At 38.3% G+C, this 20,552-nt stretch overlaps 1 protein-coding gene across 11 annotated transcripts in view; it reads left to right on the forward strand.

Moving 5' to 3' along the window:
• Positions 1–20,552, forward strand: part of LOC310724820 (CUB and sushi domain-containing protein 1) — a 368,464-nt gene that overhangs the window by 163,353 nt on the left and 184,559 nt on the right. For all 11 annotated transcript variants that reach the window (XM_083539181.1, XM_083539178.1, XM_083539179.1 and 8 more), the window contains one exon: positions 6,774–6,886. In XM_083539181.1, coding sequence (XP_083395307.1) covers positions 6,774–6,886 — 113 coding nt within the window. The remainder of the gene's footprint in view (positions 1–6,773; positions 6,887–20,552) is intronic.

A 20,552-nucleotide genomic window follows, 5' to 3' on the forward strand; every position in this document is an offset into this window, starting at 1 on the left:
TCAATTCTGCAGCAGGCCAAGAGAGTTACTGGCTTTCATGATTGATGCACTTGTACCACAAGTCAAAGAGAGGCTAGGCTTGCTGAGCCATGTGATGGATATACCAATATATTGTGTCTACACCAGTGGTGGTCAGCAGTGGTGTGCTCACCCTTTAACAGAATGATAAATGTTACACCTGGTGGCCATTTCATGATGCATTCAATAGTGAGACATTTTGGGAGGTTTTAGAACAAGGGACTGAGCTTAGCTCCAAGAAAAAAAAGAAATTGTTCAACCACTTTAAAATTGCATTGCCAGCCAAGGTCTGAGATGTGATTGGGGGGGGGGGGGAGTTATTTTTAGCTTCTTTTGGGAATAACAGTTTAGGAAAAAACAGAGACCAGGTAGAGTTTTTATTACCTACAAGTTTTAATATCAATCATTTTATTGATAATAAAAACGTTATCAGCTTTTAATTTCATAGTAAAATGATCAAATAACAAGATGACAGATTGTCCGACTCCTTATACAGCGAAGACAAAGAAGCTGTGTACAAAGAATTAAAAATCTCATGTAGAGAAGAAAAGGAACAAAAAAAAACCCCATAATAGAAAGTGTTCAGAGATTAAACAGGAAACAACATACAGCATTTTTATAAATAAAATACCATCTGAGTAGAGAGAGAAGTTCGGTGAAATCTGTGAGATGTGACATTTCTCTATTTAAGATGTCTGTACTGTGATTGATCAATTGGTTAATTGATTGATTGGCTAATTGATTGATTGTCTGTTAATAGTTTTTTTTCTCTGCCAAAAAAAAATTTCTGTCCAAAGTAGTTTTTTTCGTATTTAGACGTATAAATTGCACATAAACTACTGGGCTGAACTGATCAATTAAAATTGGCTTCTTTTGAACATAATAAAATTATAGTGAATACACAATGGGATTAATATGGTTTTAAGTGTTTTAATTTATTTATATATTTTATTGATTTTTTTTATAAAAATGATGCTATTTGGAATACAATCACTACAAAAGATATCGTGTATGTTTGACATTATTTCATATGTATGAAATCATTGTGGATGGAGGCGGGGCCATTCTGGTAAAGATTGGTCATGTGATTAAGTAGATCAGATACAATGAACTTAAATTTACCAGTGGGCAAAACATTGCTTAAACATGCCAGAGGTAGTATATATTTTTCTGTTATTAATAACACATCTGTATATGAGTGAATAGATGGACAGAAATGTAGTATGCAAAAGAAAATTAAGTAATAAAAATCTATTACTATATATAACTGGTATATTTTCTATTTATAGATATGTGAGGCATTGTGTATCGAAGATGGTATTTTGTGTAGAATGAACATACACTCGTCCATTTTAAACAGAATCATGTTTATAATTAACATCTTACTCACTGTGGGGTCGTTTAGATAATTTACCTGAAAGTCTAAATGTTGTTCATTTGGGAAGATATTCATTGATTGTGGACATTTTCTTTAACAAGTCTAATTAAATACCTTCATATGTTATGACTGTGTATAATAGCGTGATTCTAAATTCATCCCTGATGAATGAATCCAATCTAATGGAAAATAAAATGTCCTATTAAAACACTGATGAACTGGAAGTGTGAGCCACAATCGTTCTGTGTGTGTGTGTGTGTGTGTGTGTGTGTGTGTAAGGATAAGAAAACGCATACTAAACATGATGCAGTTTAGTCATTTGGAATAAACAATGGCCAAATAATAGATGGAAGAGGAAACATTTTTTTTTTTTTCAGACTATAGGTTTTGAACCCCGCGGCTTAAACAATGAAGCGGCTTATTTATTAATTTTTTCCTGGGTTTTTCCCGGTTTCACAAACTTCAAGCCAAAAAAATCTAAACCCCATAACATTAGACCAATTTAATTTCCAAACGGAAACAAAAAAACGCTTTTTTTTTTAAACGCATGACGATGCCAAAAGCTAAACTCTCGAGAGAAATAGTTGTGAAAGGAAGGAGGAAGACAGTGAACAATGACTTTCTTGGTAGGCTACTGTTTAGATACAAGCCGTTGTAACGCGTTGAGTCTGGGTGAAGGGAGAGCTCGCTAACTCCAATTACAACAGAAATCATATAAGCACAGACAGGTTTCCAAAACTCGTGCTTTTTTATTTTTCTTGGCAACAGCGTTAGTCAAAGAAACTTAAAAATGAGCTGCAGAAAATAATAAGGACATATTCCTCGGCCTTGCACACATGCAGTAATAGCGGAAAAATGCGGCGGCAGCCTATTCCCAAAATACCGCTATGCTCTTAAAGGAACCGTTACACCGTGTAACAGACACTGTCTTTTATTAAGCCTGTGTAAAGTTCATTAGTTTCAGTGTAGACACCTGCGGCTTATAGACTGGTGCGGCTTATTTATGTTCAAAATAAAAATCTTTGTCAAACTCAGTGGGTGCGGCTTATATATGGGTGCGCTTTATAGTCCGGAAATTACGGTATATAATATAAACCTGAGTGCAAAAGTAGTTTTTCTGTGACTTATTATCAGCAGGTTTAGTGTTATGGTGTTTAACATACAGTTCATCCTCTTCTACTCATCCATGCTTAATGAGCATAATAAACCCCACTTCTGATGCACTCGTTTATTCATTTGATTGTTTATCTTCCTTCATTATTATTTTATTTCCAGGATTGTCTGCACATATGGTGGCATTGACAAATAAAAAACCTTGAACCTTAAATATCAATATTATTCACGAGAAATTTGCTGTTTGTCTGTTACAGGTTTCACAAAAGCCGTGTCTGTTTAGTGCTTTAAATATTATTATCGGTCATTAATCCTGAACCAAAAAAAGGAGGTTTTCTTTTTCTTTTTGCATTAATTGAAGTTATTCCACTTTACATGCCCACTACACTGTCACCTGTAAGTTTCCTCAAATATATACAAAGCTGTGTTTTATTTTAAACCACTGCAACCACAGTTACTAATGATGAATGAATGAAACCTGTAAATGCATCTCAGCTTCTCATGTCGTCTGATGTCAACCAAACACCATGTGAACCCCACACCCAACACAAATACACACCCATACACAAAAGCATTGCAGTGTTTTTTTCCCTCTTTTTTGCCTGGAAGTATTTTTCTTATGTGTGTGTTATTATGGTATGTTCTTTACAGTTAAAGTGCTTGGATGATAAAATCAAGACAGAATTGAAATGTGCAATTATGAGACCTCACAAAAAAAGTGTTGTGTGTTTCATTTGTTTGTTTGTTTGTTTGTTTGTTTGTTTTTAACGAGTTTGCTTCCACGGTCCTTGGCGCTTGTGTGAGTCTCAAGGCAAAGATTTTAAGCTGAGCTTCTTTCTTTTAGATAAAACCATCAAAATTCATGTATTCATGACCTTCCGTCCAACTCTGTATGTCAACAAGCGTAGGAAATAAGAAAAAAAAAATTATAATATTCAGCTATACACAGGAGGCACAGCATTCCAATTTTTTTGTTTTTTTTTCTGGGTTAACAAATATGTTCCTCTGCTGAATAAATCTATCATTTATGGGACATTTAAATAGCACTCATTTAAATTTCGAGATGACTTCATTTACCGAAGGCTAGAGGAGAAAGAAAGAAATGTTTGTGTTTTCTTATACATTAATACAAATATGGAAAAATGCATGTGAATATCAAGACAAATCATGGGGTTTGTTCTGAACAGATGGAACAATTCGCACCACTGGTCAGAACAGTACAGAAATAATGATTGAGCACGAGCATGTCTGACATAAAAATGACTAAAAATAGAGGAGGAGCAGCTTCCATAACTGAGATACTGCTTGAAAGAAGACATGGGATAAAATGGTGTGTATGTGGAAGGATTTTAAATAATTAGAATGCTTATGTCATGAAATTTCCGAACGGAAAAGAAAAAACGCACCTCACCTGTGTTGTGAGCTGCACGTCATCAGGAGAAAAAAAGTTTTTTTTTAAACGCACGACGATGACAAAAGATAAATCCAGATAGAAATAGTTGTGAAAGGAAGGAGGAAAACAGTGAACAATGACTTTCTTGGTAGGCTAGCGTTTAGATACAAGCCGTTGTAACGCGTTGAGTCTGGGTGAAGGGAGAGCTCACTAACTCCAGTTGCAACAGAAATCATATAAACACAGACAGGTTTCCAAAACTCATGCTTTTTTATTTTTCTTGGCAACAGCGTTACGGGTTAGTCAAAGAAACTTAGAAATGAGTATCAGAAAATAATAAGGACATATTCCTCGGTCTTGCACACACGCAGTAATACCGGAAAAAATGCAGTGCCAGGCTATTCCCAAAATGCCGCTCTGCTCCTAAAGGAAGCGCAACATATTTCACCCGTTACACCGTGTGTAACGTGTCTTTCATTAAAGCCTGTGTAAAGTACATTAGTGTAGACACCTGCGGCTTATAGACAGGTGCGGCTTATTTATGTTCAAAATAAAAATGTTTGTAAAATTCAGTGGGTGCGGCTTTTATATGGGTGTGCTTTATAGTCCGGAAATTACGGTGTGTATAAAGTGTGACCTGTAATCATGTATCTATACATTCATTCACTCTTACACATTTTATTTGTATATTTATTTTCATTTTTTTTCCCATATAATATATTTGTATTTGGTTTCATGCACAGACACACACTATTTAAAGAATTCAAACCCAAACACACCAGCAGTCCTTTTGACATTTATATATAAGTGATATTAAGTAAAAGTTGCTTTAATTATGTATAACGTGAGAAAACAAAGGCATGAATAAAAGGTTGAAGCTCTAACGTTAACCTACTGTACCTCTCAGCTAGATGTTTCTTTGGTGGGTTTAAAGCGTTGCATGTTCTGTCCTTCTGTTCCATTTGGATGGAGATTGAAGGTCAGAGGACATAGCAGCACTTAACCATGCTCCCTAAAGGATGAGGTCAGTGTATCTAACAGGGCTTTCATCAAATGAACATGTCTGACCTTTCACCCAAGAGCCATGCATGCTGTCGTTACTTGTGGGGACTCGTCGCCGATAGTAGAACTCTTGTTATATCCCTGTAATTTAGCAAGGCAGTGTTCGAGATAAGAGCACGTCCTGAGACTTGTAGATAGAAGGTGAATCTCCCAGCATGCTGCACCCGACCCTAAAAATGCACTTCTTTGAAGGTTGTTTGCATTTGGGGAGACTTTTACTGTAACCACTACATTTTTAAGTCAAATATTTTACTTTTTACACACATTTTGTGAAATCAGTCGTTGCTTTTTAGTTATGAGGATAAAAACGTAACTGGTGAATCACGCAGCAATCCACCAATCAGAGCCGAACGCACGTTCTGTTTTACACGTGATCTGATCGGCGCTTGGTGTATCTACTGGTCACCAACATACGGTTCAACATCAAGCAAAACATTTAGAGAGGAACAAATGATGAAGAAACTCCAGACTCGAACTTCGACACAACACACGTGAGCTCATTAACACGTGTCATTTACAAGTGTTTTGGGGGTCATGATAATTGTAATAGAAATCAATCAGCGTTTGAGTCTTTAATATCATTTTATTAATAGATCAGTGAGTCACATTCGAGTCTTTTCACAGCAACTGAGTTGATTAAGAGTCAAAAATGATAATAGGAACATTACCTTCCTCTTCTTCTTCTTTCAGCTGCTCCCATTAGGGGGCGCCACAGCGGATCATCCGTCTCCATACCACCCTGTCTTCTACATCTGCCTCTTTCACATTAACTACCTGCATGTCTTTTCTCACCACATCCATAAACCTCCTCCTTGGTCTTCCTCTTTTCCTCCTTCCTGGTGGCTCCATCCTCAGCATTCTCCTACTGATATACCCCACGTCCCTCCTCTACACATGTCCAAACCATCTCAATCTCACCTCGCTCACCTTGTCTCCAAAACGTCCTACATGCGCTGTTCCTCTAATAAACTCATTTCTAATCCTGTCCATCGTCGTCACTCCCAACGAACATCTCAACATCTTTAGCTCTGCTACCTCCAGCTCCACCTCCTGTCTTTTACTCAATGCCACTGTCTCTAAACCATTCAACATCTCAGGTCTCACCAAAGTCCTATAAACTTCCCTTTTACTTTTACAGATACTCTTCTATCACGAATGATAATAGGAACATTATAGTTATAATAAATCATAGTACTTTGGATACTTAAGTAAATTCGAAGGCAAAAACTTTTGTACTTTTACTCAAGTGAACGTTTAAAGGAGCACTTTTACTGGAGTCACATTTTCCCAAATGAATCTTTACTTCAACTGAACTACATGGTTTGCGTTCTTCATCCATCACTGTTTAAATGCACACACGAACACATTCTGGTTGTTCTGGAATTACAATGGAACTGAGGTTTTTTTTTCCCCCTCACTGGAGAGGAAAGTACAGGAATATGCTGCATACGTATCTGAGCTGTAATGTATTATTCAGGATGAACAGAAAATGTGTTCTAAACAGATACAAACAGCACAATTTTATTCATTTTTCTAAGAAACCTTGTACAGAGCGGTGCATCAGGACCGAAATCCCGCGGGACGCGACAAAAACCGTTGCACGAGTGGGAGGGTTTTCACACCGTCGAATATAAATAAAGCTCACAGGACAAACAAAAAAGAGCACCTTCATTAAATTATAATGCATTTACAGCCTTTACATGATTACCTGTGTTTTGCAGTATATTGGGCTTGTTTTTAATGTTAAAATATAGTTTTAATATTAAAGTCTGTATTAAACTTGGTATATTGTCTGTGTCTCTTTTTCAGGCTGTCTGGCTTTATGTTGCCATCACCAATAGTAAGTTCTGGGTCGATACTGGCGATGTGGTTCACTACAGATTTTGCTGTGAGTGCACAAGGATTTAAAGCAATATATGAAGGTAAGAGACAGTGATTTTTATTTACTATTCGAAGGTCAGAACTATTATTTTATGTGTAAAATTAATTACATTCAATCCCCAGTGCCTTTTATTTTTTATATTTGTCAATGTGGATTGTTCAAATGATGTGTTCAAATGATGATTTTCAGTAAATCTATAATTTCCCCGAAGAAAAATCTGTCAAAACTAAAGGCATAAATATTCACAACGGACTAAAACCGCTAGTGTAAATATAAGCTTTCAAATGTCAAAACACACAACTATAATTGTTCCATTTTTGGCATCAGATAATCATGTTTGCTTGAATGTATAAAAATAAATAAATTCTTCTCCTTCTGGACCTTTCAAACTACATCCAAAAAACTTGGCACAGTTCTTTAACCTGGTCAAGTTTCTGGTTGCACTGTTTTTTTTTTTATTACCTGAGTTTAACTTACTTTCCATTACAGAAGCTCAAACCTCATTTTTTACACTGAAAACTCCTCAACCGTTCAAACTACTTTTACCAAACTCTGCGTGGTCCTCCAGAATATTCACATCTGATCATCAAAGATCTTATAATTCTATCTGATCTGACTTTTCTCATAACGCATGATTAAATATCCACATATCCATGATCCAATCTTATTCACTTACAATAACAGAATGTTGGGAATGTTTTTGAAACAACACACACACACACACACACACACACACACACACACACACACACACACACACACACACACACACACACACACACACACACACCTGCTAGCTCACAGCCTGAAACTCATCTTCTTTTCCTCACACTTTCTCACTGGACCTGTAACACACATACTCTCACGTTATCTAGTTCTCTATCAATATCGCACACTCTCTCAATCCACCTCTCAATCAATCCCTCCACCTTTCTCTCTCTCTCCCTCTCCCCCCATATTTTTTTTCTTTCTATCAAACAACCTCAAACTGCACCTCCACATGTTAAGATTTTCACACTGGCTTTTAGACACCAGAATTTCTTATAACAAATTTCACCTCTTTAGCTCATTATTTATATTATGATTATTATTGTGAACCTTTTTGAAATCAAAAAATGGTGGGATAATTACTTATTATCGTTTCTTTTTCCCCCCAAAATCCCACACACAATGTGAAGGAAGGAATATATACTTCCAGGGATTTTGTAGAGAATATAGTGGAAACATGAACCCAATAGAGAATAAGGAATTTGTAGATCATGGTGTATACAAATCTGAAAAACTATAAAAAAAAAATTAATAAAAGAATAAATAAAGATAAAGACATTACCTCTACAGAGTGTGAAGGGTTTGTACGGTGAGGCAGTGCAAATACGAGTTACGACAATCTTACGATGACGAAAGCGATACGGAAAACGGAAAAATTGTACGAATATTAAAATGTTTACTTTGCATTATGATTTTCGGATGATGTTTTGGGACCCCGCCAGGATGTACGCATCTCCCGCCTCGTGAGATCGACGGCGTTCAGTTGTCTCAGTGTTAAAACGCATATTTTTTGCTTTTGGCCAATTTTAGCTTTTTCTCTCACCTTATTATCTGCAAAGACATTATATTGCGATGCTATAAAATGCTCCGTGTGGCTGAATTGTGTACTGTAATTTATTAAATTGTTAAATAATTCGAGTACACCACCCCATACTGATCATTCTTTACGACTCCATGGCCATGTCGATATTTTCGAGTTACGATTCATTATAACGCGTTTCCATCGGCACTCCCGGTAATAATGGAAGCGAGGCAGTGCAATGATCTTCCCAATTATACATTCCCAAATAAGTCAAAGGTACAGGGTTACAATATAGTGGTTCTTGTTGATTGGTGTTAATGGAAGCAGGTCAGAGATGGTGGTTCGTATTATCGATGAGGTTGGTTGCAGATGGGAAATAGACGATGTTTGTGTGGCGTGAGGTTTTGGTCCTAGTGGTCCTCAGCCTCCTGCTACACCGTAGTGATTCAGTAAGTCCAGAGTGGGGGTCCGCTACAATCCTAGGTTCCCGCTTTAGGGTCCTGGAGGTGTACAGGTCCTGTAGAGATGAAAGATTGCAGCCAATCACCTTCAAATCATACATTCAGCTGCCTGTTTGCCTTTAAGTATGTAATACTCACATTGATCAAATGCACCATTACTGTGATTTCATTCCTCCATCCTGTGACATGCTTAACATCCTTAGAATCTGATTTAGCAATGCGGGTATCTCACTACGCATGATAAATAACGGTGTTTTACAGCAGATGAAACGCGTGCCGTTGCGCATTTGTATGCGGAGGCACTCGAAAAAGAATGAAAAAGTACACGCTAATTTACTCACAGGTGTGTCTGTGTAAAACTAGATTAATACTCCATGCAAATGCATCAATGAGCTTTTCCAATTAGTTGTTGGATTAACTGCGGCATCCCAGTTTTACCTGGGTTCTAATTCAATTCCGGCTTTTCTCCCCTGAGCTGTGTGGAGTAATTTGACTAGAAAGATGAGGGCGAGGATATGATTTCTATCACTGTCCTCGTTCGCCTTAACGTTAGCACATGAAATGCGGCTAATAAGCTCTCTACTTGTATTGTTCTTATCATTTCATTCTTCAGGAGAGTTAGGTAGGGGTCTGGGTTTTTTTTTTTTTGGTTTATTTTTACATCTAAGCTTCAGAGGCAGAAGAAACAGCTCATAAATGTAAAAAATAATAATAATAGTAATATTGCTAAAGCCTCACGCACGGCCTTTGTGCGTAGCGATCTCGACACGCTCGACCGTATGACTCATCAGGTCTCTGCCTTATGAATGATGCACATTCATGTCACTTCTCTGCTAGAGAGGCCTATTTTCATGCTTTATTCCTCCCTATAATCTGCTTCAGAATATGGATTTCTGCCATCATAATTCAACTTCTTTTTGGCGCCGGCCTCGTTGCCGTTAACTTATGAGTTGCTCTGGAAGGCTTTTGCACATCTAAAAAGTCACGTCTCTCTCATTTGGCATCATGTATTATCGGGTGCCAGCAAAAAGCGCCCGAATCCTCAGCCTATTTTTACAGCCATATGGCGGTTGTTGAGGCACCGCTGTGGAATGCAGATGTTCTGACAATGTGTGCTTTGTGCACGCTGAGAGACAAAGCTCCGTCTCCCGCACAAAGTATTATTCCTGCATCGCGCTCAACGCTGCCCACATGATCTCATTACACACCGAAGCCTTGTGATGTAATTACACCCCAAGCATCCGTCGTTTTTTTTTTTTTTTTTTGCGCGTCGCAAATCCTCGTCAGCGTAGTCCACCGTTGGACAATTGAGCTGTTATGAAATTGGTCCGAGGTCCTTTTTCCGGCCGGGTTTTTTTTTTTTTTTTTATGCGTGTTAGCCAAAGCCCATTGAAGTCAGTGCTGCATAACATTTTCAGTGACTGCGTGACCTTTCTCTGTTATGCATTAGGAGCCTCTTGCACAGCTACAACCCAATCCATCAGGTTAATGGGATTTTATAATGGCGTTCCCTCTGGTGGTCAGAATGGACACTGTTTAACACAGTATAATGCAATTTTTTTTTTTACCCCCCTCCTCATTCCCTTAGAGCCAAACACATTCTAATAGCTTTGGATTTTAGCATTAGCACGCTATCCATTAGGAATATATTTCTAAATCTAATTGGCAAACAAACAAAAAATTCTACGTTTACCCTCAGGACGGTACAGGGGTGGTTAAATTGCTGTTTTTGCTCATTTTTCAAGCCGTAATTAAATAAAATAGCAGGACGCATGAATTGTGAACAGTGACAGAGGAACATCAGCCAATTTATTTATTTTTCCTCATAGTAGATAAGCACACGTTGAGCTCGTGGCATGAGAATCAGACGATTGTGCTTCTGTTTAGAGTCTCGGCTCAGTTTCAGGCTGATGTGCTTGAACTGAGAACCCAAAAAAAAAAAAAAAAAAAAAAACCCAACCCGAAGTTTATAATGTGCACGTCTAAAATGTGAAAGCGAGGCGCCCTTTTTCTTCAGTTCTCATTCAGTGCTGTTTAGATCACGTCATGCACAATTGTCCCACAGGTTTCCCAGCAGCCTTTAGAACAGGGCTTATGGGCCATTACACCAGACTAATTGTAATCTATTTGCCTGCAGAGTGCTGAGTGGCACAGCAGTGTGGTAGATGAATATAGAACCTCTGAGCAATTCTCCCCTTTCTCAATAAACCCAGAGGTTCAAGATGACACTGTTTGCCGATTCGATCAAAAGTGCTGCAGTTAATTAACAAAAAAATAAATAATAATAAATAAATAAATCTTCCTGACAAGTCTCCACTTGATACCTCATATTTCTTATCAGCGGGATGCTTCAAATCTTTTATCGAATCAAAAAAGATTTTTGTCCCTGTGTAAGGGTACAGGAATCATAACTCGGTGCCTACGGAATATAGTTTCTCAATATTTCATATTTCTGTGTGTGTGTGTGTGTGTGTGTGTGTGGGTGGTAAGGTTAATGAGTGAGACTGATTAGCAGCAGGTGAAACAGTATGGTGACCTCTGGGCTTTCAGGGTGACTCACTGATTATCTCTTCATCATGGCACGTGTTAGTGGGTGGATATATTTATTATGCAGCAAGTGAACATTTTGTCCTCAAAGTTGATCTTACAAGCAGGAAAAATGTGCGAGCGTAAGGATTTGATTGAGTTTGCCGAAGGCCAAATTGTGACGTCTAGACGACTGGGTCAAAACATCTCCAAAACTACAGCTCTTGTGGGATGTTCCTGGTCAGGCAGTGGTCAGTGTCTATCCAAAGTGCTCCATTGAAGGAACAGTGGTGAACCGGCGACAGGGTCGTGGATGGCCCGAGGCTTATTGATGCACGTGGGGAGCGAAGGCTAATCCGTGTGGTTCCAAAACAACAGACGATCTCCTGTAGCTCAAACTGCTGAAGAAGTTAATGGTGTTAATGGTGTTTAAAGTATATTTTCAACATCTTTTTTTGTAGACATTCTGTTTTCGAGTTTGGTGGAATCTCTGCTTTGAAATTTGGCAGTTTCGGCTTCACGACATAGTTTGAATCGCGTAATTGAACTTTTAGTTCGAAGCAGTAATTCATCATGCTGTAGATAAGATGTCATAGTGGAATTCCCATTATCTCTACACTAACATTTTTACACTCATCCTCCTCCTCCTCCTCGGGGATCGTGTTGGCCTGTGAACATTGTGCTGACGTCGGGAAATAACACTAATATCATCTGCTGTTGCAAACAAGCATTTGCGGCTCATATTCAGCTCCTTAAATTAAATATCTCATCAGACCTTTATTAAAAATTCCAACAGAAATGACAGCTGTTTTTTTTTTTTTTGTTCTCACCCAACTCTGAGATATAGATAAGGAAAAAGGTCCAGCGAAGCCTGTGCCAAGAAGATATGAATCAATTAATTTCCCTACTCACAGTAGAAGCTTTAAGATAGCTCGCTGGTCTGTCAAGCGTGATGAGAGTCTGGCTAACGTTTAATCAACCCCGCCGAACTGGAGTGTGATAGAAAGGCCAGACAAGAGGATTGGATTACACTCTGGGTCTCCCTTTCGGTTATCAGGCTGCTCTTCTTCTATTTGGACACCACCTGAGTCATTCAGTACTACTTTAGCTGTCGCTTTTGAAGGATGGTGGAGTCTGCAGGTCAAAAGCCTTAAGAACATGCTGAAGAGATGTTTGGTGTTATGGTCAGTGGGTCAGGTATTCATCTTGTAGAACCTTGTAAACATTTGGATAGACGGTTATGTGTGTAGGTGAGGGTAAATCTTTCGGTGTTTAAACAGAGGAGAAAACGACTGGAGATTTCTTTAAGAAAAGGTATTTTGAGCATCACATTTTTTTACTTGGAAAAAAGCTTCTAAGAGAAGACAAATTTCTAGGAATTCTTTCATTGAAAAACCCATGTCGGGGTGACAGATACTACAGTACGTTTGTCTTTTAAACCGTATTCCATGTATTTTTCAACGTGTTCTGTGCAAACAAGCTGTGAAAGAGGCAAAGGAAAAGCATGACATCTTGATCAAGGCTACATAATGTGCAATCATCTACAGTGTAAAGCGAAGAGTAATTACAGGGTTTCCCAATGCAGTAAAAGGTTTTTCAAATTTCCCAACAGACTACATGTATATGTGTATTTACCCTGTTGCAAAAAAAACCCCACCAATGCGCCCTTTTAGCTTTTTTTAACAAGCTCTGTGGAGCAAAAGCGCTGCACTGAAAACGTGCCACCAATATCTGTATTCTGTATATTCACCATCAGTGTTGTGCTCGTTACTAAAAAATAGTAACAAGTTACAGTTACTCGTTACTTCGTTCAAAAAGTAACTCAATTAATTTGTTGATTGTTTACACCAAAAAGTAATGCGTTACTGTTAAAAGTAACTTTTTAGTTACTTTTTTAAAGAACGTTCTTTAATGTTCCCATTAATGCCCTTTTATGCGTTATGGTCTACAAACACAAAACTGACTTAAACACAGTCATTTTTAAACACTATTATATTAAAGTCAGAGCAGCACAAACTGAATATATCACAAGGATTTCTGAAATAAAGAACAAAACAAGCTGAATAATATATTCACAATCAAAAACTAAAGTGGCTTCTGCTTCATAAAAGCTGTTGTGTTAAACTCTTAAAAATGTTCCTTTCACAGCTGAAGTATAAAAACTATCCACAATGTAGAACAGAACACCGGGTTAGCTTCTAGCTTCTAGCTTCTGGATGGAGTTTCTGGAGTTGCTGCTATCGCAGTAGATACGACCTTTGAACCAGAAAGACACAGCTTACATTTGACTAAAAAGTTTTTGTCTTTATGCTCAACTAAAGTGAAATAATGAGCATATTTCCACTTTGAGAAACTCGTCTTGCTCTCGCCTCGCCTCGCCATTACTGCAGCACAGACCTGAATAAACGGAGACACGCCCACAGCGCGTCTTCTTCGTGTTTACAGTGGTTCATCCACCAATCCTACAATGCGTCTCTGCTGTAAGCAGGTTAGACTGTAGGCTACACTTCAGCCCAAATTCATTCGTTAAAAAAAGTAACGGGTAACGCACCATACGGTAACGGTAACAGAGTTACTTTATTTAAAAAAGTAACGCGTTACTGCCCAACACTGCTCATCATACCGTGCACTAGATCTTCCTTATTGGACAAAATTAACCATAAGAAAGTCTAGAAAGTTTCAAATATGTCGAGTGTCTCATATTTAATATTTATTCTATCACAGACTATGCAATGATCAGCTAAATATGCAGGACCAACAAGAGGATTATAATTAAATTGTGAAATGTCAGCCTTCAAATATATATTAGGGAAAGGTTTTTGACTGTGTTTAGAAAGTTGGGAACTTGATATGAAGGTGTGCAGAAATCTTTTGGTAGACTTTCTAGCTTAGGAATAAATTGTATGTTTTTGAGTGTGCAAGAAACATTTCTGTGTATTGCAAACCAGGCCCCAGCTTTACTTCAAGATAAATCTGAATGCAGAGGCAGAGAATGTTCTTTATACAGAGATATTTGGAGCAGTCTGATTGTATCCCGGACATAATGATCGTATTATGCATTTTCTTAAAGATTGTGTCGTCTTCATATCTGCATAACTTTTGTAAAGTGGTATAAAGTTTTACCTGCAATCCGCATTTAAAGAATTCCTTTAATTCGACTCAACCCACTTTGTCAAAATTAATTCGGAGTCCAAATATTGGATACAGTAGAGTTTTGTTTGTTGTAAGATAAAAATCTTTAATAGGCCCCAAGCCAAAATATAGACATTTAAACTTCTGTTATTTGCTTTTGATTTATTGCTCGTGCATCTCAGCCACACGGGGTCTGGAAAATATATGAAAAATGATGAGGTAGCGTGCCAGCAAGATATAGTAGAGCCAATTAAAGTATATTTTCGTTGATATTGTGCCGTTTGGTGCAGATGGTGCCAGTATTTATCTGCAAAAAATAAAAAGTCTAGTCTGTAGGAGGAGGCGTAACAATATAAATATTTTGTCACGTTAAGTTTTGCGGTCCCAAATATTTCCGGCCATGCTCAATGAAAAGGAAATGCTCATTTAGTTGTAAAAGGAATTGGCAAGAGAAAGCACACTTTCTACACTTTCACACGCCTTTTTATGTCATATGGAATAGATTAGTCATGCAGATTGTTTCGAATGGTCAAACTCATAGATTTAATAGCACACAAGAGTAACTCGGATCATATCGGATTAAATATGCACTAGGGGAAGTGGTAGTTTAGTAGTTAAGGCTCTGGATTACTGATTGGAAGGTTTGAGGTTTAAGCACCAGTACTGACAAGCTGCCACTCTTGGGCCCTTGTGCAAGGCCCTTAACCCCTTTGTGCTCCAGAGGTGCTGTATCACTCCTGGCTCTGACCCCAGCTTTTTAACATCTCTGGGATATGCAAAGAAAGAATTTCACTGTTCTTTAATGTACGTGACAAGTATCAATTTTCATTCACAAAAAGTTGCCAGAAAAGTGGGCTTCATGGAGACATGAAGGTGAGACAAGGCATGATCGAGACGATTTGCTCATGTGCAGAAGAGGGACATGGGATATATTGGCAGAAGAGGTTTTTCTGGAGGTTAATGGATGTGGTGAGGGGAAGACACTCAAGTTTGAAGATGTAGAGAACAGTGATATGAAGACGGATGATACACTGTGAAGACGCCTAACAGGAGCAGAAGAAATTGTATTGAAACTCTGCTAGAAGTATTGGGTCACCTGGTCATATGTATAGTATGTGAGTTTTGAACATTGCATTCCACATTTAGTTGCAATTTGCTCTTCTAATTCTCTCCACTCTTCTGGAAAGATGTTCCACAAGATTTTGGAGTGAGCTTATTGTGAGGAGACCTGGGGTGCAGTCAGCATTTTAATTCATCCCAAAGGTGTTCAGTAGGGATGAGATCAGTGCGCTATAGCAGGCCACTTAAGATCTTCTTCTGCAAAGCATTTAAACAAGATCTTCAAGGAGCTCACTTTGTGCACAGAGGCATTGCCATGCTGAAACAGGGTTTGGGTTTCCAAGTTTAAGTGAATTGAGGTCCTGTATAATTGAGTGCCTTTCAGCTTTATGGTAACAGTTTGGAGAAGAACCACATATAGCAGGAAAGGTCAGGTGACCCAATACTTTTGCCAATATAGTGCTGCTCTGACACATTTTTTGGAAATTACAATTTTTCCTTATCAGTCAATGTGAATGGAATGTCAATGAAGATTTCTTTTGTTTGATGTGGGAAACCCCTATAATATCCTCAGTGAGTGGACGTACTGCGTGGAGAACGTAGCAAATCATAACAACATTCTTCCACCTTTACAGTTACTCCTTGCTCTAGTCTCACCTCTTATATGTTTATGTAGATTTCCAGTGGCATCTGTGTGCTTCCAGCCACGAGATTAAGAATTTCATTTAACGTGATGTATTTTAAGGGGGGTTTATTCCTCACTTTTATCCCAGCAAAGCACTTGGGCACTTTTCCCTCTAAATTACTTTCTTCTGTAACTGCATGAGTTTGAGGTGAAGACTTTTTCAAAGAACGTCTTTATTTTTTTCCCCGTTTCTTCCACCACCTCTTTTTTATTTAATACGTTAAAGCAGAGTGACTTGATTTGACAGCCAAAGCAAACATTGCCACATTTTGTTTGACCACTCCTGGAAGATATGTCATGTAATATGCATCAGCTGTTATATTGCCTTATTCTCTATGCAATATAACCGAGTCTGTGTCAATAAATACAGTGACGGAGATTTTTCCGGACGAAAACAAGCTGTCCACACGATTTTTAGTAGAAAGAAACTAATCCACATCGAAGCAGCCCGGTAATCAGATGGCCTCCGTTTGCCCTCTGCAGTGTCAAGAATTCATCTTTTTGTCTTAAAATTGACATGATACATGGAAAACGTGCTCCCTTTTCGCCGAACTTAAATTACATGCTCCCAGGTTTAATTTACAGAAGGAAATGTCCACTGGAGGGGTGTGAAAGGAAAGTCATGATTGAGTTATAACCTCTCGCTGCATCCCTCAACCACCTGCCATCGTCACATTGATTCTCTTGCCATGGAACCTGACTTCATTTTTATAGCGCCACAGCACAGGTTTGACCCCAGCGCAAGAAATCTTGCTGAATCTATTTAAAGAAATACGAGCGTCTGCACGATAATGTACCGAGATACGCCGCCTCACTGTCGTGAACTTAGCAGGGTGACACTTAATCAAAATTCCCTTAACCAGCACACTTACATAAATTGAGATTGAAACAAACAGTATATCTGAAGCCACTGAATGCAAATGAATAAAACTATAATAAATACGGACGTGAATAGTAGCCACACTATTCTCCCCCAACAGGAGCGGTTTTGCATGAAAGAAAATCTAGCCTGAAAGGTTTTCCAGCACATCTGGTCGAGGATAAAGATGAGAATCAGGACTGGTGCAAAAAACAATTCAGACTCGACAAAAGTGTCACACAAGCATTACATTTTTACTTTCATCCAGGCGAGCTGTCAGATATAAAGCTTACTTGGAAAAAATAAAGACCACATCCATTTACATGAATAGTATTGCAGAAGACTTTGTTGGAAACGCTTTTATTCAGCTTCCTCATGGTTTCAGGGAGAAAGACACAGGAAACCAACAATCTGTGGAACTGCAAAACATAATACGAGGTGGTATCAAAAAAGTTCAGAGACTTACGGTGCTAACTGGTGCTATTCTGACCACACGCGTTACCACGTCTGTGATTTCATCAGGAACAAAGATGTTTTGAGTTTTGCGCTTCAAGAGCGGAAAAACGTCAGACGACGAGAGACCAGGAAGACCTTCCACGAGATCAATTCCTAAAAATATCGAAACCGTCCGGTAACTCGTGCATGATGATCGTCGGAGAGCGATCCGCACGATCTCACCAGATTTGGTTCCTGCAGAATTCGCCCTACGATCCGGCTCAAAGTTTACCGTTTTGACGTCATTGCGGAGATCCAGCGCGAATCGCAGAAAGTCCCGGACACGCTTAAAAAAAAAAAAAAAGCACATTCCAGAAGAACACTGGGGGCGCTGTATCGCTGTGCAGGGGGGCTATTTTAAAGGTGACAGTGTGTAAACGTAGATAAATAAACTACTGACAGTAACACGGTGTAGAAACTAAAGTATAGCTGGAGAGTATCAGGTAACATAAAACATATATTCCAGAAATACCTAACTGAAGACTATATACTCACCAAAAACCTTAAAATTAGCTTCATCCATTTACCCATTTATAAAACTGGATAATATTCATTCTTATTCATTGTAATATTTTGACCTCCATTTTAAGCCCCATGTTCACACAATAAATAAATTCGTCTTCATTCACGGCACATAAAAAAAAAAAAAAAAGGTGCTATTGAGATAAACTGGCAGACCGAATATCCACTCGGTCAATAATGCTATTCGAGGACAAATTTCTAAGGACACGGTGTCCCACCTGCAATCCATTAAAAGCTAATCTTTCATACTGAATAATGCCCTTTTCCCTACTAGGTCTTTTTGCATTTAGTGTACACTGAAACACCGTCCCTTTCTGTCTATCTCTCTCTGTCTCTCACACACACACACACACACACACACACACACACACACACACACACACACACACACACACACAAGTTTATAAAGGAAAAAAGAAAGCTGCATATTTAAAGAATTATCAAATCTCGTAGCATCTTGTAGATTAAGATCACAACTCGGAAGTTCTTAATGCATCTGATGCATCTGCATGATTTTATCGACGTGCTGCTGATTGGCTGTTTCTTCTTTTTTTGTGCATGCACCGAAAACGTGTACGCTCGCTAATGCGCCATTATTGAGAATTATCGTCTTTTACGAGTCCACGAAGTGCAAATGTGAGAAGGTAGCATTTTAGTTTATGGTCACTACTTATGACCTTCATAAAACATTTATAATGTGTACATTACTTTGTTATGAGACATTTTATATAATGCACGTCAGTTTTTTTTTTTTTTTTTTTTTAGCATAAATGAAGCGAATAACGTCAGGCTGATGCATATAAGTTTACATAAGTAATCATTAAAGCAAATAAGTATTCATAAAAGAATAGTCCCCATTTGAGACTGCTTTTTTTTATCCTCTAGGGACCTTTCTCAGAACTGACCCTCATAGTCTTTTCTTTTGCCTGTGCATGACTGCGTATTGCAACTGGGAATGGAATGAAAGCGTACGATTTGGCATCGTGAGACAGAGGAGGTTGCACGTTCAGCAGTTAACAACAAAAACTCTTTTTGAGAGCTGAGGGTTTGGAATGCAGCCTCTGGATCGTCTCCTATTATTATTATTAATATAAAGCATGTTACAGAGGCATGAAATGATCGTGCTCTCGGAGTATAAAGGGGAAAAAAAAGAACAGCGTGTCCCCATCAGAGTAATGATAACCATCGTTTTCCACTTTGTCGTTCTCCGGGTTTTCTAAACCCATCGTTGTTTTCTTTGCTTTAGGCAGATTTCAGGTCGTTGATCTCGGTAATTTATTTTCAAAATCATTAGTCTCTGAGACTGCAGCACTACAGATGGTCGGATTAGTGTTTTCATTTAGGAGTCTGTGAGCCATATCTGCAGCTTTGTAATATGGAAGAAAAAAAAAAGATTGCACGTATCGATTCGACAAACGTCTCAACAATACGAGCGCTAGAGCTGCACCTATTAAGAGATTAGCATGTTGTACACCAGTAGGATATGGAGTGAATTTTTAATTCCACTTTACCGCAAAACTATTCGAACAACTCATATTTATTTCTATTGCGCTTTGAACGATGTGTATTTATCCCTGATGAGCAGCCTGGGGGCGACTGTGACCAGGAAAAACTACCTTAGATGTTATGAGGAAGAAACCTTGAGATGAACCAGACTCAAAAGGGAAACCCATCCTTATTTGGGTGATATCAAGAGTGTGATAATAGTCTTTAAACAATACAAAACACTGGAGAGTGAGAACTAACATGAGCACTGGAATGTAAGATTGTGACTAATGTCTTTTCTACAGTCTTATACAGTCATTTGAGGTTATGGAACCTGAGCAACTCATGAAATAGCTCAACATTTGAGATCATCACAGATCCAACACCAGCTTTTCAATGCCAGAGCCTATAAACACTGGAAGAGGTCTAATGTCCAAACTCCACATGAAGTGAAATCTAAATGGCGCTGGTACGTCTCTAGATAGTTCGGGATGTTTGCAGGAACGGCATCTACTTTATATAGAAATGCAGAAAAATGGACGAGTACGAATCGACTCATTTTATTTTTTATGTTCAGAAATGTGACCAAATACAAATATACATTATTTACAATGAACAAATGATGAGGCGTGAACATTTTTGTTAAAGTTTGAAAGCTCAAAGTTAAGATGTTGGACTTCTGATTAGAAAGTTATAAGTTCAAATCCTAGCAGCACAAATCTGCCATTGCTGGGCTTTTTGAGCGAGGCCATTAAACCTCAAGTTTGTGTAAATTAGATCATTGTAAGTTGCTCTGGATAAAAGCATCCGCTTAATGACATGAGCCCAAGTTATATATTTTTATAGATATGAGGATTTGAGGGACAAACACCAGTAAAACAAAAACACAAAGTAATTTTTTGGCTACTTTCT

Source organism: Silurus aristotelis, assembly GCF_946808225.1.
Source record: "Silurus aristotelis genome assembly, chromosome: 4".
Lineage (NCBI taxonomy): Eukaryota > Metazoa > Chordata > Actinopteri > Siluriformes > Siluridae > Silurus > Silurus aristotelis.